The sequence below is a fragment of the Mobula birostris genome, chromosome 3, assembly GCF_030028105.1.
Source record: "Mobula birostris isolate sMobBir1 chromosome 3, sMobBir1.hap1, whole genome shotgun sequence".
Lineage (NCBI taxonomy): Eukaryota > Metazoa > Chordata > Chondrichthyes > Myliobatiformes > Myliobatidae > Mobula > Mobula birostris.
This window is the reverse complement of record NC_092372.1, coordinates 32,476,994-32,493,936: the sequence shown is the minus strand read 5'-3', so window position 1 is coordinate 32,493,936 and position 16,943 is coordinate 32,476,994. Positions and strand designations below refer to the sequence as shown.

General features: G+C 40.0%; 1 protein-coding gene across 3 annotated transcripts in view; it reads left to right on the top strand.

Annotated features, from left to right (window-relative positions):
- The window catches only part of LOC140194560 (GTP-binding protein Rit2-like), a 387,704-nt gene that overhangs the window by 213,449 nt on the left and 157,312 nt on the right, over positions 1 to 16,943 (top strand). For all 3 annotated transcript variants that reach the window (XM_072251778.1, XM_072251777.1, XM_072251779.1), the window contains one exon: positions 11,678 to 11,869. In XM_072251778.1, coding sequence (XP_072107879.1) covers positions 11,678 to 11,869 — 192 coding nt within the window. The remainder of the gene's footprint in view (positions 1 to 11,677; positions 11,870 to 16,943) is intronic.

The following is a 16,943-nucleotide window of genomic DNA, read 5'->3' as shown; positions in this document are numbered from 1 at the left end:
AGTCAGAATCAGAATCAGGTTTAATATCACCGGCATATGTCATGAAATTTATTAACTTTATGACAGGAGTACAATGAAATATGTGATGAATATATATAGAGAGAATAAAGACTAAATTACAGTAAGTATATATATACATAAAATAGTTACGTTAAAATAAGTAGAACTAGAAAAGTAAGGAGGTAATGTAAGGAGGTAATATAAGGAGGCAAATAGCACCAGAACATTAACTGCAGAGACCCTGAAAGTGAGTCCACAGTCACACAGCCAGTTCAGTGCTGAGACAAGCGAAGCTGGTCCAGGAGTCCGGCAGCTGCAAGCTATAGTCACGGAGCCAGTTAGCACTGTGCTGGTGACTGCAAAGTCAGATCAGTGGTGAAACATCCAGGTGAAAAAAAAGTAAGCAAAATTACATGGAAAATGAATTGCAGAATCTCCAAAAGTTAGTTCACTCCTGTTCAGCGCTGACGTGAGTGAAGCCGGTCCAGTAGCACAATGGCTGTGAGGCAACAACTGCTCCCAAACCTGGTGACATGAGACCCAAAGTACCTGCACCATCCATCAGCAGCAGTGCAACCAGTTAAACGCAGGCAGAGAGCACTGAACACATTCATTTTCCCCTCCCGTCCATGACAGTTTTAATCTTGGTTGAGGCTTTAATTGGAGTGGAGTAATGGAGTCGATCATTGGACCATTAGAAAGGCAAACCCCAGCAATGGCCGCCCCGGCCGTTCATGTAACTCTCATCCTTACAGAATTCCCCTGGAGACAGAAAAGTGCCAGGTCTTTTAGTCATCTTAAAAGTATATTCTTAAAAGGGAAATTACAGGCTGCAATTGATCACAGTTCAGAAGGAGAAGTACATCTAGAAGAAGAAGAGGATCTAATTGTTTTCTGAGCAGTCTGCAAAATGTGGCTGTTGTTTGCTGGTGTCATAAAATAGGAATTACAGCTTTAAAATGAAGATACAGTTAAACTTACATCCTGAGTGTTGTGTTGTCATTCCATAATGAGGAAATGCTCTATGCCTTTTCATAGAGTTATAGAACACTTCAGCACATTGGTTCATCTAGTCTGTGCTGAACCATTATTCTGCCGAGTTTCATCAATCTGCACAAGGACAACAGCCTCCATACTTGTCTCATCCACGTACCTATCCAAATTTCTCTTATATGTTGAAATTGACCCCAAATTCACCACTTCCCCTGACAGCTCATTCTGTACTCTCATCACCCTCTGATTGAAGTTCCCCTTCATGTTCGCCTTAAACAATTCGCCTTTCACCCTTAAGCCATAACCTCAAATTGGAGTCTCACCCATTCTCAGTGGAAAAAAGCCTGCTTGCATTTACCCTATATACAATCCTCATAATTTTGTATACCTCTTTCAAATCTCCCCTCAATCTTCTACATTCCAGGGAATAAAGTCCGAACCTATTCCTGTAACTCAGGTCCTCAAGTCCAGACAACATCCATGTAAATTTTTTCTGCACTCTTTCAATCTTATTTACATCTTTCCTGTAGGTACGTGACCAAAACTGCAATACTCCAAATTAGGCCTCACCAATGTCTTATACAATTTCAACATAACATCCCGACTCCTCTCAGAAACAAGAGAAAATCTGCAGATGCTGGAAATCCAAGCAACACACACAAAATGCTGGAGGAACTCAGCAGGCCAGGCAACATCTATGGAAAAGAGTGCAGCTGATGTTTCAGGAAAACACCCTTCAGCAGGACTGGAGAAGAAAACTTGAGGAGTCAGAGTTAGAAGGTGGCGGGAGAGAAGGGATAAAAACAAGGTGATAGGTGAAACTGGTGGGGGCTGGGGGCCTGGGGGGGGGCGGCAGGTGGAACTGTAGTAAAGTGTTGGGAAGTTGATTGATGAAAGAGATACAGGGCTGGAGAAGGTGGAATCTAATAGGAGAGGACAGGAGGCCATAGAAGAAAGAAATCAGTGTCATATAGGGTGACATACTGTATATGACTCCGATGTTGGCATTCATTCCAAGAGGACTAGAATATAAAAGCAAGGATGTAATGTTGTGTCTTTATAAAGCTCCGCTGAGGCCTCACAGAGTATTGAGAGCAGTTTTGGGCTCCTTGCTTTAGAAAGCATATGCTGACACTGGAGAAGGTTCAAAGGAGGTTCCCAGAAATGATTACAGGATTGAATGGCTTGTCATATGAAGAGCATTTGATGGCTCTGGGCCTGTATTCACTAGAATTCAGAAGAAAGAGGGATGACCTCATTGAAACCTTTCAAAAATGTTGAAAGGCCTTGATGAATTGGATACGGAGAGGATGGTTCCTATGGTGAGAGAGTCTAAGACCAGGGGACACAGCCTCAGAATAGAGAGGCATCCTTTTAGGATGGAGATGAGGAGGAATTTCTTTAGCCAGAGAGTGGTGAATTTGTGGAATTGTTGCCACAGGTGGCTGTGTAGACCTAGCCTTTATGTATAGTGCCTATAAAAAGTATTCAACCCCTCCTTGAAAGTTTTCATGTTTTATTGTTTTACGACATTGATTCACACTGCATTTAATTTGGCTTTTTTGACACTGATCAACAGAAAAAGACTCTTTCATGTCAAAGTGAAAACAGATTTCTACAAAGTGATCTAAATTAAATATAAATATAAAACGCAAAATAATTGATTGCGTAAGTATTCACTCCCTTCAAGTCAGTATTTAGTAGATGCACCTTTGGCGGCAGTTACAGCCTTGGGTTTGTGTGGTTAGGTCTCTATTAGCTTTGCACCTCTGAACACTGCAATTTTTTTCCCATTCTTCTTTACAAAACTGCTCGATATTGTCAGATTTCATGGGGATCATAAGTGAACAGTCTTTTTCAAGTCCAGTCACAAATTCTCAATTGGATTGAGGTCTGGACTCTGACCTGGCCACTCCAGGACATTAAATTTGTTGTTTTAAGCTATTCCTGTGTAGCTTTGGCTTTATGCTTGGGGTCATTGTTTCGCTGGAAAACAGATCTTCTCCGAAGTCATATTTCTCTTGCAGACTGCATCAGGATTTCCCTGTATTTTACTGCATTCATTTTACCCTCTACCTTCACAAGACTTCCAGGGCCTACTGTAGTGAAGCATCCCCACAGTTTGATGCAGCCACCACCATGCTTCACAGTAGGGATAATGTGTTTTTGATGATATGTGGCGTTTGGCTTATGCCAAACATAGAATTTAGTCTGATGGCCAAAAAGTTCAATGTTGGTTTCATCAGACCACAGAACCTTCTTCCAGCTGACTTCAGAGTCTCCCACTTGCCTGCTGGCAAATTCTAGCCAAGATTTCATGTGAGTTTCTTTCAACGCAGGCTCTCTTTTTGCTATTCTCCCGTAAAGTTTTGACTGGTGAAGCACCACAGACAACAGTTCAAAGGTCCAACTTAATGTCGGAGAAATGTATACAATATACATCCTGAAATGCTTTTTCTCACAAATATCCACAAAAGCAGAGAAGTGCCCCAAAGAATGAACAGTTAAACATGAGAACGCCAAAGTCTCCCCAGTTCCCCCCTCCCACGCTTAAGCAGCAGCGAGCAACAATCCTCCCTCCCTACACCAGCAAAAAAAAAGCAAGCATCAGCTCCACCACCGAGCAGAAGCGTGAGCTAGGCAATAGCAAAGGTACAGACCTGCAGTGACCCCAAACACTTTGCATTTCATCTGGCATTCGACAAACCACAGGTTCTCTCTCTCCCTAATGAGGGAGAGGGAGGTGTCCCCCATTTTCACAGCAAACGAGAGACAGAACAACAACCCACTGGTTTACGATGTTAAAAGTTTGTTTCATTGCTTTTTATGACAGGTTGTATGCACAGTCTCTCCCATCTCAACACCTGAAGTTTGTAACTCCTCCAGGGTTGTCATAGTGGTGGCTTCCCTCACTTGTCCCCTTCTTGCACGGTCAGTCAGTTTTTGAGGATGGCCTGCTCTAGGCAGATTTACAGGTGTGCCATATTCTTTCCATTTCTTAATTGTACTCCAAGGGATATTCAGTGACTTGGAAATGTTCTTGTATTCATCCCCGACTTGTGCTTGTCAATAACTTTTTCGCAAGGTTGCTTGGAGTGTTATTTTGTCTTCATGTGTAGTTTTGCCACGATACTGCCTCACCAACAGTAGGACCTTCCAGATACAGGTGTATTTTTACTGTAATCGATTGAAGCAACTTGACTGCACACAGGTCTCCAAAACAGATCTCTATTTAACTAATTATGTGACTTATAAAACCAATTGGCTACACCAATGATGATTTGGAGTGTCATATTAAAGGGGAGGGGTGAATACTTATGCAATCAATTATTTTGTGTTTTATATTTGTAATTAATTAAGACCACTTTGTAGAGATCTGTTTTCACTTTGACACGGAAGAGTCTGTTTCTGTTGATCAGTGTTAAAAAAGCCAAATTAAATCCAGAGTGATTCAATGTTCTAAAACAATAAAACATGAAAACTTCTGGGGGCGGGAACGAATACTTTTTATAGGCACTGTATATCTAAGGCAGAGGCTGATAGGTTTGTGATTAGTCAGGGCATGAAGGGATACGGGGAGAAGGTGGGAGACTGGAGCTGAGAGGGAAAATGGATCAGCCATGTTGGAACAGCAGAGCAGACTGAATGGGCCAAATGGCCTCATCCTGCACCTATATCTAATGGTCTCATATATGTACTTTAATAATGAATTTACTTTGAACTTTGAACATATATGTGCTTTGACAATGACTTTATTTGAACATAAAAACTTTGAGAGATTGAATAAAAAAGTTTGATCAGAGATTAGCCATGATTTAATTAAATGGCTGAACTAGGACAAGTGAGCTGCTACTTTTCCTTTGCTCCTCAATAAATAGACTGGAGAGAGATGGAGATGTGTATTCTGTAAAAGTCTGATAATATTATGACCATCATGGTATTCCTCATTTATGTAGCACTGTCTGGGTTTCCAGATGTTTAAGTACCGTGGTTCAGTTGAAAACATTCAGGAACTTAACCCAGGGAGCATTGAGACCAAGAAAACAACTACAATTCTCAGTAGTAGAATGCTGTCAAAATATCTATTTTACAAAATGGAAAACAAGAAAGGAAGTTTTTATTTTTTGATTTAAGGTGCTGCCACTTGGGTCATTAGTGTAATGATTGGAGGAATTGTAGGCACTGTGTCAAAATTGAGAAGTGGAAGCCTCACAAGAACAGTTGTTCTGTGACAGTCTGGCAGGAGGGTAGGAAGTACAGAATGCTTTTTACATTTAATATACATGTGGTGCTGAACAGTTGTAGCTCTCTTCTCACTGCAACACAATCTGACAATTTCCATGCATTGTTCCTTTGGGTTTCATAAAAAAATCTGTCTGAATTTTGTCACAAAGAAACTACTTTCAACCTAGAGCCAATCCAAAACAGGTCTCAGGAGGATACAAATAAACACAAGACTAACAGTATATTATTTTTGTTTGTTTACCCCCATCTTTGATCATAATGCAAATAAACTCTCAAAACACATATCTGGTGGATAGTGGTAATTGAGAGGTGGGATCCAGGTCATTTTTATCAGGGAAGTTTCACTCAAACAGGTTTGATAGATTGCATTTTTAAAAAACTACAGAAATGTAGCAGTATTTTAATTCTAGAAATTCTGTTATGTTTTAATGGTTTGGATCATGTTTATCACAAGTGTGAATTCTCATTAAAGATTTTAACCAATGCTTTCAGAGCAGCCCTGAACTGGAAAAAATGTTGAGGTATAATAGATCAAACATTAAGTATTTTGATGCTGCACTGGCATTGTTGCTTGCAAACGGGCTGTCATGCCTATAAAGGCAGCACTCCATAGTTCGAGTAACTGACAGTAGTATTATTCTGCCTTCAGGGTAGAGAAACTGAAGAAAATTATTCAAACACAAGTTTTCCAGCTGTGGGCCCCAGAACAAGCCAGAATACACACTGACTTAAAGATATTAGAGATGCATAATAATGTGAGAAGTTGGAGAATTTCTACAGCAAAGTTGAGGTCCTCAGTACCATTAGGCTAGTGTTGAGGACTCAGGAAGGTGAGTGAGGACAGGAATATTAAGTAGCAGGAGTACGTGGAGCTTAGCTGATATTTTAAAGCCTCATTATGGGCAAAACTTACTGGTCCGTTGGCACTCACAAACACTTTAATTTTGTGCCTGATCCTAGAATATTCATTGTTATATCAGGTTGATAGGATCTTACCTCATTGAATAGGCTCAAGACACTAGAGGGGACAGTGGAAGTGGATGGTAGGGTCATTGAGGAAAGAATCCACGGTGGTTGTAATGAGGGCACAGAGGCCGATTGGTGGGAAGAGAAGTTGGAGAGTGGGTTGGTTGCTGAATTTCCTTCTTGGTAACCTGTCCTAATTCAGCAAAGACTCAACAGAGTTGAGAGGATGTTTCCATCAGGGAGACTCTAAGACCAGAGGGCACAACCTCAAAATACAAGGACATAACCCTTGAATAGAGATGAGGAGGAAATTCTTCAGCCAGATTGCCGTGAATCTGCAGGATTCGTTGCCACGTTTGGTGGTGGAGACCAAGTCATTGGGTATATTTAAAACAGACTTTGACAGATTCTTAATTAGTAAGGGCGTCAAAGGTTATGTGGTGGAGGCAGGAGAATGGAGTTAAGAGGGTTAATAAATCAGCCATGATTGAATGGCGGAGCAGACTCAATGAGCCAAATGGCCTGATTCTGCTCATATGTCTTGTAGTTTTGTGATCCTATGGACTCTGGACACGTGCAATGATATCTGAATATGTACAATATCCACTTGAACTCCACTTTAGCTTGATACAATCTACAGGCTGCTTATGCAGAAGCAGGTCATGTGCATAAATACATCGTGTGATCAGATCATCGGATGCTTATTGCACCTCCACATCTCCTCTCCCCTAAAATGACCTGCCACCACAACAACTGATTACTAATATTAAACTGACTATCAAGCTCACTCCTCTCCAATATTCAGCAGCTGCCCTCACCCCAACCTCTCTTCCCATTAATTGGCTTCAGACACTACAACCCTCTGAGATTCTCTCTGCTTGGACCTGACCATCCATTTCCATCATCATCCTCTGTGTCTGAAGCTCTGTCATTGATACCCTCTTCAGTAGAATCAGATGGTAAAACATATCAACTGCATCACTATTCAATCCAATTTATAACTCCTGAAGTATTTGATGAATATGAGTTTGTAAACTATGACATCAATGGATCTCGGGTTGAGAGGGTAAACAGCTTCAAGTTCCTCAGTATCTACATCACTGAGGACTTCACGTGGTCTGTACATGCCATTTGTGTGGTGAAAAAGGCACAACAGCACCTTTTTCACCTCAGACGGTTGAGGAAGTTTGGCATGGGCCCCGAAATCCTAAGAACTTTCTACTGGGGCACAATTGAGAGCACCTTGACTGGCTGCATCACTGCCTGGTCTGGGAACTGTACCTCCCTTAATCACAGGACTCTGCAGAGAGTGGTGCGGACAGCCCAGCGCATCTGTAGTGGTGAACTTCCCATGATTCAGGACATTTACAAGGACAGGTGTGTAAAAAGGGCCTGTAAGATCACTGGGAACCCAAGTCATCCCAACCACAATCTATTCCAGCTGTTATCATCCAGGAAGTGGTACTGCAGCATAAAAGCCAGGACCAACAGGCTCCGGGACAGCTTCTTCCACCAGGCCATCGGACTGATGAACTCATGCTGATTTGAGTGTACTCTATGTTACATTGACTGTTCTATTTATTGCACTTTGCACATTTAGATGGAGACGTAACATAAAGATTTTTACTCCTCATGTATGTGAAGGATGTAAAAAATAAAGTCAATTCAATTCAATCCAACCCAACAAGAGACACATGTTGATGCTGGAGGGAAAAGAACATTAACTCAATTCTTCTATGATATTGCAAGTGAAGTGAGCACAGACAAGGGCAAGGAAGCAGCCTTATTGACAAATTGGATTTACAGTTTCAAGTTCAGGCATCTATGGAAGATTTATGGAAGAACCTGGACATGTAAACTGTCCTTCATGAATTCAGGGCTTACCTGTGGAGCATTTCCAAGTAATCATTTACTGCAAAATTAGAGTGAAGAGAAGTGATTACAAATTTTGTCACAATCTCTGAAAATAGGATGTAGATCTTTGTGAAGAAGTAACAAACTACATTAATAATCATCACCTTCATTAACAAGAGAAAGGAGCTCAATGCAAAAACTGAGATAAAAGGTTACAACTGATCTGGAACAAAAGCACAATAAGAAAGAATTTTCTGGGGACACTGGAGTACTGAGAACAATAGAAGCATAGAAAACTTACAGCACAATACAAGCCCTTCGGCCCACAAAGCTGTGCCAAACATGTCCTTATCTACCTCGGCTTACACATAGCCCTCTATTTTTCTAAGCTCCATGTACCTATCCAGCAGCCTCTTAAAAGACCCTATCGTTTCTGCCTCCACCACCGCTGTCGGCAGCCCATTCCACACACTCATCACTCTCTGCATAAAAAAAACTTACCTGCCATCTCCTCTGTACCTGCTTCAAAGCACCTTAAAACTATGCCCACTCGTGCTAGCCCTGGGAAAAAGCCTCTGACTATCCACGCGACCAGTGCCTCTCATCATTTTGTACACCTCTATCAGGTCACCTCTCATCCTCCATCGCTCCAAGGAGAAAAGGCCGAGTTCACTCAACCTATTCTCATAAGACATCCTTATAAATCTCCTCTGCACCCTTTCTGTGGTTTCCACGTCCTTCCTGAATTGAGGCGACCAAAATAAACGTGAGAGAACATGCAAATGCTGGAAATTCAAAGCAACACACGCAAATTGCTGGAGGAACTTGGCGGGTCAGGCAGTATCTATGGAGATGAATGAACAGTCAATGTTTTGGGCCAAGACCCTTCTTCAGAACTGGAAAGGAAGGGGGAAGATACCAAAAGATGGGGGAGAGGAAGGAGGATAGCTAGAGTAGGTGAAGCCAGGTGGGTAAGAAAGCTAAAAGGCTTGAAGGTAGGAATCTGATAGGAGAGAAGAGTGGACAATGGGAGAAAAGGAAGGAGGAGGGGAACCAGTGGGAGTTGATAGTGAGGTAAGAAGGGGTAAAAGGCCAGAGTGGGGAAGAGAAGAAAAGGGGTGAAGGAGGCAAAAAAAATTACCAAAAGGAAAAATTGATATTCCTGCCATCAGGTTAGAGGCTACCCAGACGGAATATAAGGTGTTGCTCCTCCAACCTGAGTGTGGCTTCATCTTGACACAAGGGGAAGCCATGGACCAAACTGCTGGAATGGGAATGGGAATTGAAATTAAAACGTTAGACCACTGGGAGTTTCCGCTTTTGCCTGATGGTGCGGAGGTGCTCAAGGAAGCGGTCCCTCAATTTATGACGGGCCTCACTAAGGTAGAGGAGTCTGCATTGTGAGCACCGGACACAATTGATGACCCCAGCAGATTCATAGGTGTAGTGCTTCCTCACCCAGAAGGACTGTTTGGAGGCCTGAAAAGAATGAAGCATTAGGGGGAGAGGTCTTGTAACTCCTGTGATCTTTTGATTACTTGAGTAATTTTGCAATTATTTTCAGTAAGTAACTGACAAATATAATTCAACCAGATAGCCATTAAAATAATAACTAATGCTAATGATACGTACAGTAGCACTGGTGTGTCTTAGCCTCAGGGTCCACTGTTCAGTGCAATTCTTCAAACAACAGCAACAATTTTACTTCTATAAACTTTTATTGTTACAAAATTAAAAAAAAAGACACCAGCTCTATGAGAAAATACAAGAGCCTGGTCAAATTGAGTGATTTTTTTTCAGTCTGAAAGAGAAATAAAGAAGCTAAAAATGTTTAGAGACTGAATTCCAAAGTCTAAAGCTTCAGCAGCTGCTGAAAAAAGAATCAATTAAATTCGAGGCAATCAAAAGTTCTAGTTTCTCTGAGCATTATATTGCTAGCATAGATTAAATAAACACAAAAGGACAAAGCTGAATTGGAAAATAACAGATTCTTTTAAAAAGATTAAGTTATGCTGAAACAATATTGGTCAGAAAGCACAGGTGAAGTAGGCAAACAGAAACTGGGTGGGCTAGAATAGGGACAGCAGAACTTGAAGTACCTCAAAGTTGAATGAGACCCAAAATGTGTCGGAATACTGCAGTCCAGAGGTAACAAGGAAATTGGAATTTCTGCTGAAGGTGAGCTGAGGCAGAGCAGAAAGGGAGTGATACTTTCTTGTAGTAGCCCAGAGGAAAATGGAAAGCGAAGCCTATGCAGTTGATTTACGAGCTTTGGCCAGTTATGAAAAAGCACCTAGGTGTTTTAGTGTCTAGCACTGAGCAAGCCTAGACACTAAAGCGATAAAATAATTAATGCAGAGCCTTTATTTTGGGTCATATTGGTGCTAGAGTGCAGCAATTTGTTGCAAGCTGCTCTCTGCAGATCCATTCATTTTATTCTAATCATTGTACTCTTTTAAATCTAAATTCATTGCCTTGAAGATGCTTTATTCTGCATTCTATTATTATTTTACCTTATACTACCTCAATGCACTGTTGATCAGTATGAGTAGTGTGCAAGACAAGTTTTCCACTGCACCTTAGTACATGTGACAATAATAAACCAATTTAATGATTTACTTTGCTCAGTATATGTGTATTTTGGAGAATCAGTTATGGAAGCAACTTAACATATTGAAGACACTCTACATTATTCAGCTATAAATTTTAGTATCAGCACTTGAGTAGTTTTTTATATCCCATCCACCAATATCCGTGTCTGTTTCTGCAGTGAGTAATCCCAGCAAACAAACTGGTGTACATAATTTTGAAGTTATATGGGCATATATAATATATGAACCTACTTGGGCAGGTAACTATGTAGGAAAGATTTAGAACAATGTGGCAAATGGGATTAGCTTAGATGGCTACCTTAATCTACAGTGACCAGTTAGGCCAAAGGACCTGTTGCCATGCTGTCTCCATGAAAGTTAGACTCCACAACTCTAATGCTATACTTATGTTCAGGACTTATGATAGCTTAGTGGTTAGCCTAACACTTTACAGTATCAGCGACCCAGGTTCACTTCCCACTACTGTCTGTAAGGAGTTTATACGTCCTTCCTGTGACTGCAAGGGTTTTCTCTGGGTGCTCTGGTTTCCTCCCACAGTCCAAAGAAATTAATTGGTCATTGTAAGTAGTTCTGTGATTAGGCTAGGATTAAGTCAGGAGTTGCTGGGCAGCGTGGCTCGAAGGGCCAGAAGAGCGTACTGCAAGTTGTATCCGATAAATAAATTTGGTTGGAGGGAAGGGGTTGCTGGAGAGTGTCATCAGACTGATATACAAGAGGGAATAGTTGTTTCCTCTCATTAACCGAAAAGCAATTTCCTTTATCCCAGAATCTGAACAAGAGTAGTTAACTCAGTATAAAGAATCAAATTGAAATCTTGCTTCTAAATTTGACTTTTCTCTATCATAAAAAATAGTTAATCAAATCATTTCCAATTACCTAGCAGAAGAAGCATGCAGGTCATTTCATCAAAGTATAGGAGAATTTACACTTGAGTGTTGGAGGCTTGTATTTAAATGTTCTCCTTTCATTTATTGGTAATATTTTCTGCTCTTCATGCTTATCTGCAGGCAGAATTCACAGCCATGAGGGACCAATACATGAGAGGTGGAGAAGGTTTTATAATTTGTTACTCTATTACTGACCGCCGATCATTCCAGGAAGCTGCAGAATTCAAGGAGCTCATCTATCGTGTTCGGCACACATATGATATTCCAATAGTTTTGGTTGGAAACAAAACAGACTTGGAAGAATATAGGCAGGTAAGAAAACTTCCCTTGCTAATAATAAACTTTATAGTGATTCTTCAGGAGCAAATGAAGTTAACAATGAATTTGATGGCTTTTGTCAATTTCATTACTTTCTAAACATTTTTGTTTGAAGTGTGGGCATTGCTACCAAGGCCTGTTCTTTTCTCCATCATTAGTTATCATTGAGAAGGTAATGTTGCAATCTGGAGCTGGTGAATCCGTCTTGTGGAAATATTCCCACAGTGCTGTTGGGACTTAGACATTGTGAGAAATGAAGAAACAACAATACATTTCCAGGGAGAGAATATTTTCATAAATATTTAAATTTACATCTATATTTCCAAGTTAGAGAATGCAAGGGGTGCCACAGTGGTGTGGTGATTAGCATAACACTATTATAGCACCAGCGACCGGGGTTCAATTCCACTGTGGTAAGTAAGGAGTCTCTACTTCTCCCTGTGATTGTGTGGGTTTTCTCTGGGTGCTCTGCTTTCTCCTGCATTCCAAAGATGTATGGGTTAGTAGGTTAATTGGTCACGTGGCTGTAATGAAACCTGTGGTCTCATTGGGCCAAAAGGACCTGTTATCACGTTATATATGTGAAAAAGGGACTCTGCAAGTGGTCATGTTCCTGGGCATCTTCTGCCCCTATTCTTGGTGATGCAAGTCAAGAAGGTGTGGTTGCAGTAGAACAACTATAATGTATTTTGTAGGTGGTACACACTGTAGTCAAAATAAATGTTGATGTTGGTGGATGGTGTGTAATCCAGTGGGCTGATTTCTTCTCAGTGGTATTAAGCCTTTAGAGAGTTGTATCTGCACTGGGTTGACTGGAGTGTTACAAGTTATATCACCCACACAGGATGACATGCCTATGATCTGATTTTGCAGCCACTATTATAATTCTGACTGTCACAGAAAAAATGCATTGATGAAACAGTTGAAGGACTGCCCTGAGGAGCTTCTGCAGTGATGCCCTGGGGCTATGACTGACCTCTAACAACCACAGCCATTTCTGAATTATCACAAAACAGCTTGTGGTTCTTTTAGAAAAAAGTAACCTGTCTTTCATTAAATAAGTTATATTTGTGTTGAATGATCCAATTGTAACTGAACAAATACAAAAGGAAAAGAAATACATGGAAAGAAGATTGTTTGACACTGATAAAACATTATGCCAAAAATGAATGTCTGTTTTGCAGAATGTATATTTTATTTTTAGAATGTTCCAGTTAACTTTAAAAATGTATATATGGTCTGTTCAGTAACATGATTGAGATGAAAAACAGAAAGTAAAAGCACGAGCAGTGCATAATCTTTATCAAATATTCATATCAGGAGTCTATGTGTAAAATATCCAGAATTGTTGACAGAATTTTGAGCGCAAGCGTAGGCTGTGAGGAGATAGCCGAGATCCCTCAGGGGATGTAAGCAGGGGAATTGAATAGGCAAAGACATGAGAGATGAAATATAATGGAGAGAAATGTACATTGAGCACATCTACGTGAAACACTGTCTTAGGAAAGCAGTATCCATCATCAGAGATCCTCACCACCCAGGCCATGCCCTGTTCTTGCTGCTGCCATCAGGTAGAAGGTACAAGAACCTCAGGACTCACAGTACCAGGTTCAAGAACAGTTACTACCCCTCAAACCATCAGGCTCTGGAACAAAAGAGGATAACTACACTCATCTATTGAGATGTTTCCGCAACCAATGGTCTCACTTTAAGGACTCATTAATTTCATGCTCTCTTTATTTATTGCTATTTATTTATATTTGCATTTTCACAGTTTGTTGTCTTCTATGCTCTACTTGCTTTTTTATTGATCCTACTTATATTTACTATTCTATAGATTTGCTGAGTACGTCTGCAGGACAAAGAAACTCAGGGTTGTATGTAGTGACATGTATGTACTCAAACATTTTACTTTAGTTTAAAAAGTGGAATAGCTTTTAAAATGGTGAACATTTGAAAGGTGTCAGTGTACAGAAGGACCTGAGTGCCCTTGTACACAAATTCCTGAAAGTTAACATACTGCTACAGCAGGTAGGTGTAAAGATGTCTTACTGTAATTACATTGGACCCTACTACTGAGACCACACTTAGAGCGCTATGTACAGATCTTGTTTCCCTCCTAAGAAAATGTATAGTCTAACAGAGAGAGAGGAAAAAAATGATCACCAGATTGAGCCCTGAGATAAGGAGATTGTTGAGTCAGAAGAAATTGCCTATATTTTTCTTGCGCTTAGAAGACTGAGAGGTGTTTTCATTGAAATGTACATTGTTTGTCGATACCAAGGGTAGATGCATAATTGATGTACCCCCTGCTTGGGATATGTAGAACCAGGAATTACAGTCTGATGATGTAGATTCAGGACAGAGATGACAAGAAATTCATTCATCCTTGCAAGTTTCTGCTGAAAAGGACTGTTGCGGCTCAGTCACTGAGTGTGTTCAAGGTGGAGGTGGATAGATTTTTGGATACTGTGGGAATCTAAGGATATGGAGTTAGTGCAGGAAAGTGATGCTGAGGTAAGAGATCATCGAATCTCTCAATAAATAGATCATCAGGCATCAAGGCCCTATATCCATCTTGTGCTTCTCATTCTTGTATTTTTGTGAGTTCAAAACCTAAAAAAAACAAAAATTTCCAGTAATGCCAGAGTTTTATTAAAAATATTGCAACATTTGAGAGAAGAATGCTTGGTTCATGTGGCATTTAATTAAATATTACCATATTTATTTTAATACTGAAGGATATGTTAAGAATTTTAGATCCATATTAAAAGTAAATAGTATTCAGATCCTTTCAGAAATAATGAACATGATGTGCTTGATAGTTTTATTTGTTATCCATTTCAATGTACTCAGCATTATCTGATTGTCAAGATTCATAGTCAAACAATCCTTTATACTGTGTGTTCCTGCATGTCTTGGAGAACATTAATTGTTTATACATTTTATTGCCAACTCCATTGAATTATTTTAATATTTTATTGATTGCTTTTTATGTGATTTCCCCAGTTAATTTGCTGTCTGTCTCCTGTTCAGGTAGTGATGTGTATTGTATTCTTCCTTGGTTTGTGCCTGAGGGCAGGTCTGAAGCCTTTGGATGAATTTTCTTTGGTCTTTTTCCTCTTTGCTGCAATAGGTTCAGCAGAAACTACACTTTTATCCATTAGCTAGCTTTATAATGAGGGGGCAGAACTTTGCACAAAATTTACCCCCAAAATGAAAGCCTTCAGGATGCAATTAAAGTCTTTTTTTTGGAGATTAAATGAGTTAAGATGTAATTAAGTTATAATTAAGAAATAATCAGAATTAATTAACCATACGATAATAGTCATTTTGTATTTTATGGGATATAAAATAATTATGCATTACTCTGCAAATGGGCTGCAATCTTTGAAGTTCTTTAATTAAACAGAAGAAGATGTGCGTTTTAAATTGCCTTCTCAGAATAAGCATAATTAAAGTTGCAACCAAAGATCTACTTTCTTTTCCATCTGGAAAAAAAAATTGCACTCGACATTCTTTATTGCTTTTCCATCATAATGTTTGTTTTAATAACATTTTGATGTTAAAGATTTTTCTCTCCCTCTCTGCTTTTGTTGTACAATATAGAGAAGTCACTACTGCAGTGGTTCTCTCCCAGTTTGAAGTTTTATGTTCCAGCAACATTTATTGACAATTCAGACAGCAAGATCCATGCATGTACTTTGCACCCCAGGTGGTTTTCTACCTATTAAAATCAATTGACATATCTGCAAGGACCACAAATTAGGTTCATTGGTCTCTGCCCCTTAATTCCCTGCAGGCAGTCCCGTTGCACAAGGTGGTGCTCCAAGTTTACTTGTAAAATTCACATTGAGTATTTGTTTGGTATTAGTGAGTGAACCTTCCATGACAACAACCCTATTTATCATCATACAGTGGCCTGGACTCAACTCTCATTCTGACAGGGGTTAAAAGGCTGGTATTGCTGTTATGAATATAAGTGTAATTTGCTTGAGAGCCAATATCCCCAGCTGACCTTTTTTGATCTGAAGTCAGTAATACTACGGCTTTTACTGAAAATTGCAGTTCGGTGGAGTTATGGGTCCATATATCTGGGCCAAGATATTCAGAGCAGTGGGATGGGAGTGTTTCTACGAGAGACAAACAGAATATTGGAAATATCCAACATCCTTTCTTGTCAGTCCTACAGATTTTCCTTTTGAAGGTTTACTTGAATGACAAGCTGCCTGATTCTTGTGAAGGAAATCCTGTGACATTGTGATGGATCTGAACAGGGAGTTGATCAGGAGAGTTGAAACTGTATGGTATGAATACTAACTGGAAGGGAAAGCTCAAGTGGACTTGAGAGTCTTAAGGCAGTGAAGAATATCGGTACATAGGACAAAGTCTGGTTGGGCGTTGGTGATACTTAGTGAAGATTGGTAGACAGAGTGTATATGGCAGTGGAAGAGACTCCAGGCATTGGTTTGTGATGGGTAGATGGACTTGGGAAGTAGAGTGGTTGTGGAAGGATGAATTGATGATAGTTTGGTGGGTCAGGGATTTGAATCAATGAAGAGAAAGATAGAAAGCACAGAAAACGGAAGTGTGTGTTAGACTATTCATCTGAGGGTAATCTGCTATTCAATATGATCATGGCTAATCCCTTATCACTGTGATACACTCTTTCCCCACAAGCCCTTTGGACACAAATGCAGTGTCGATTATTAAGGACCCCCACCGCCCAGGATATGCTCTCTTCTCATTGTTACTGTTGGGACGGAGGTACAGAAGCCTGAAGGCACACACTTAGTGATTAGGAACAGCTACTTCCTCTCTGCCATCTGATTTTCTAAATGGACATTCAACCTATAAACACCATCCCACGATTTTTTTTTGTTTTTTTGCAGTACTTATTTTTAAACCTATCTATTTAATTGTCATATACTTTAATTCAGTTTTTCCTCTATTTATCATGCATTCGTAGTACTGCTGCTGTGAAGTTAGTGACTTTCACAACATATGCTGGTGGTTTTAACTCGATTCTGATTCTTTAAGCTTAGAAAATTATTATAAATTTATTCAG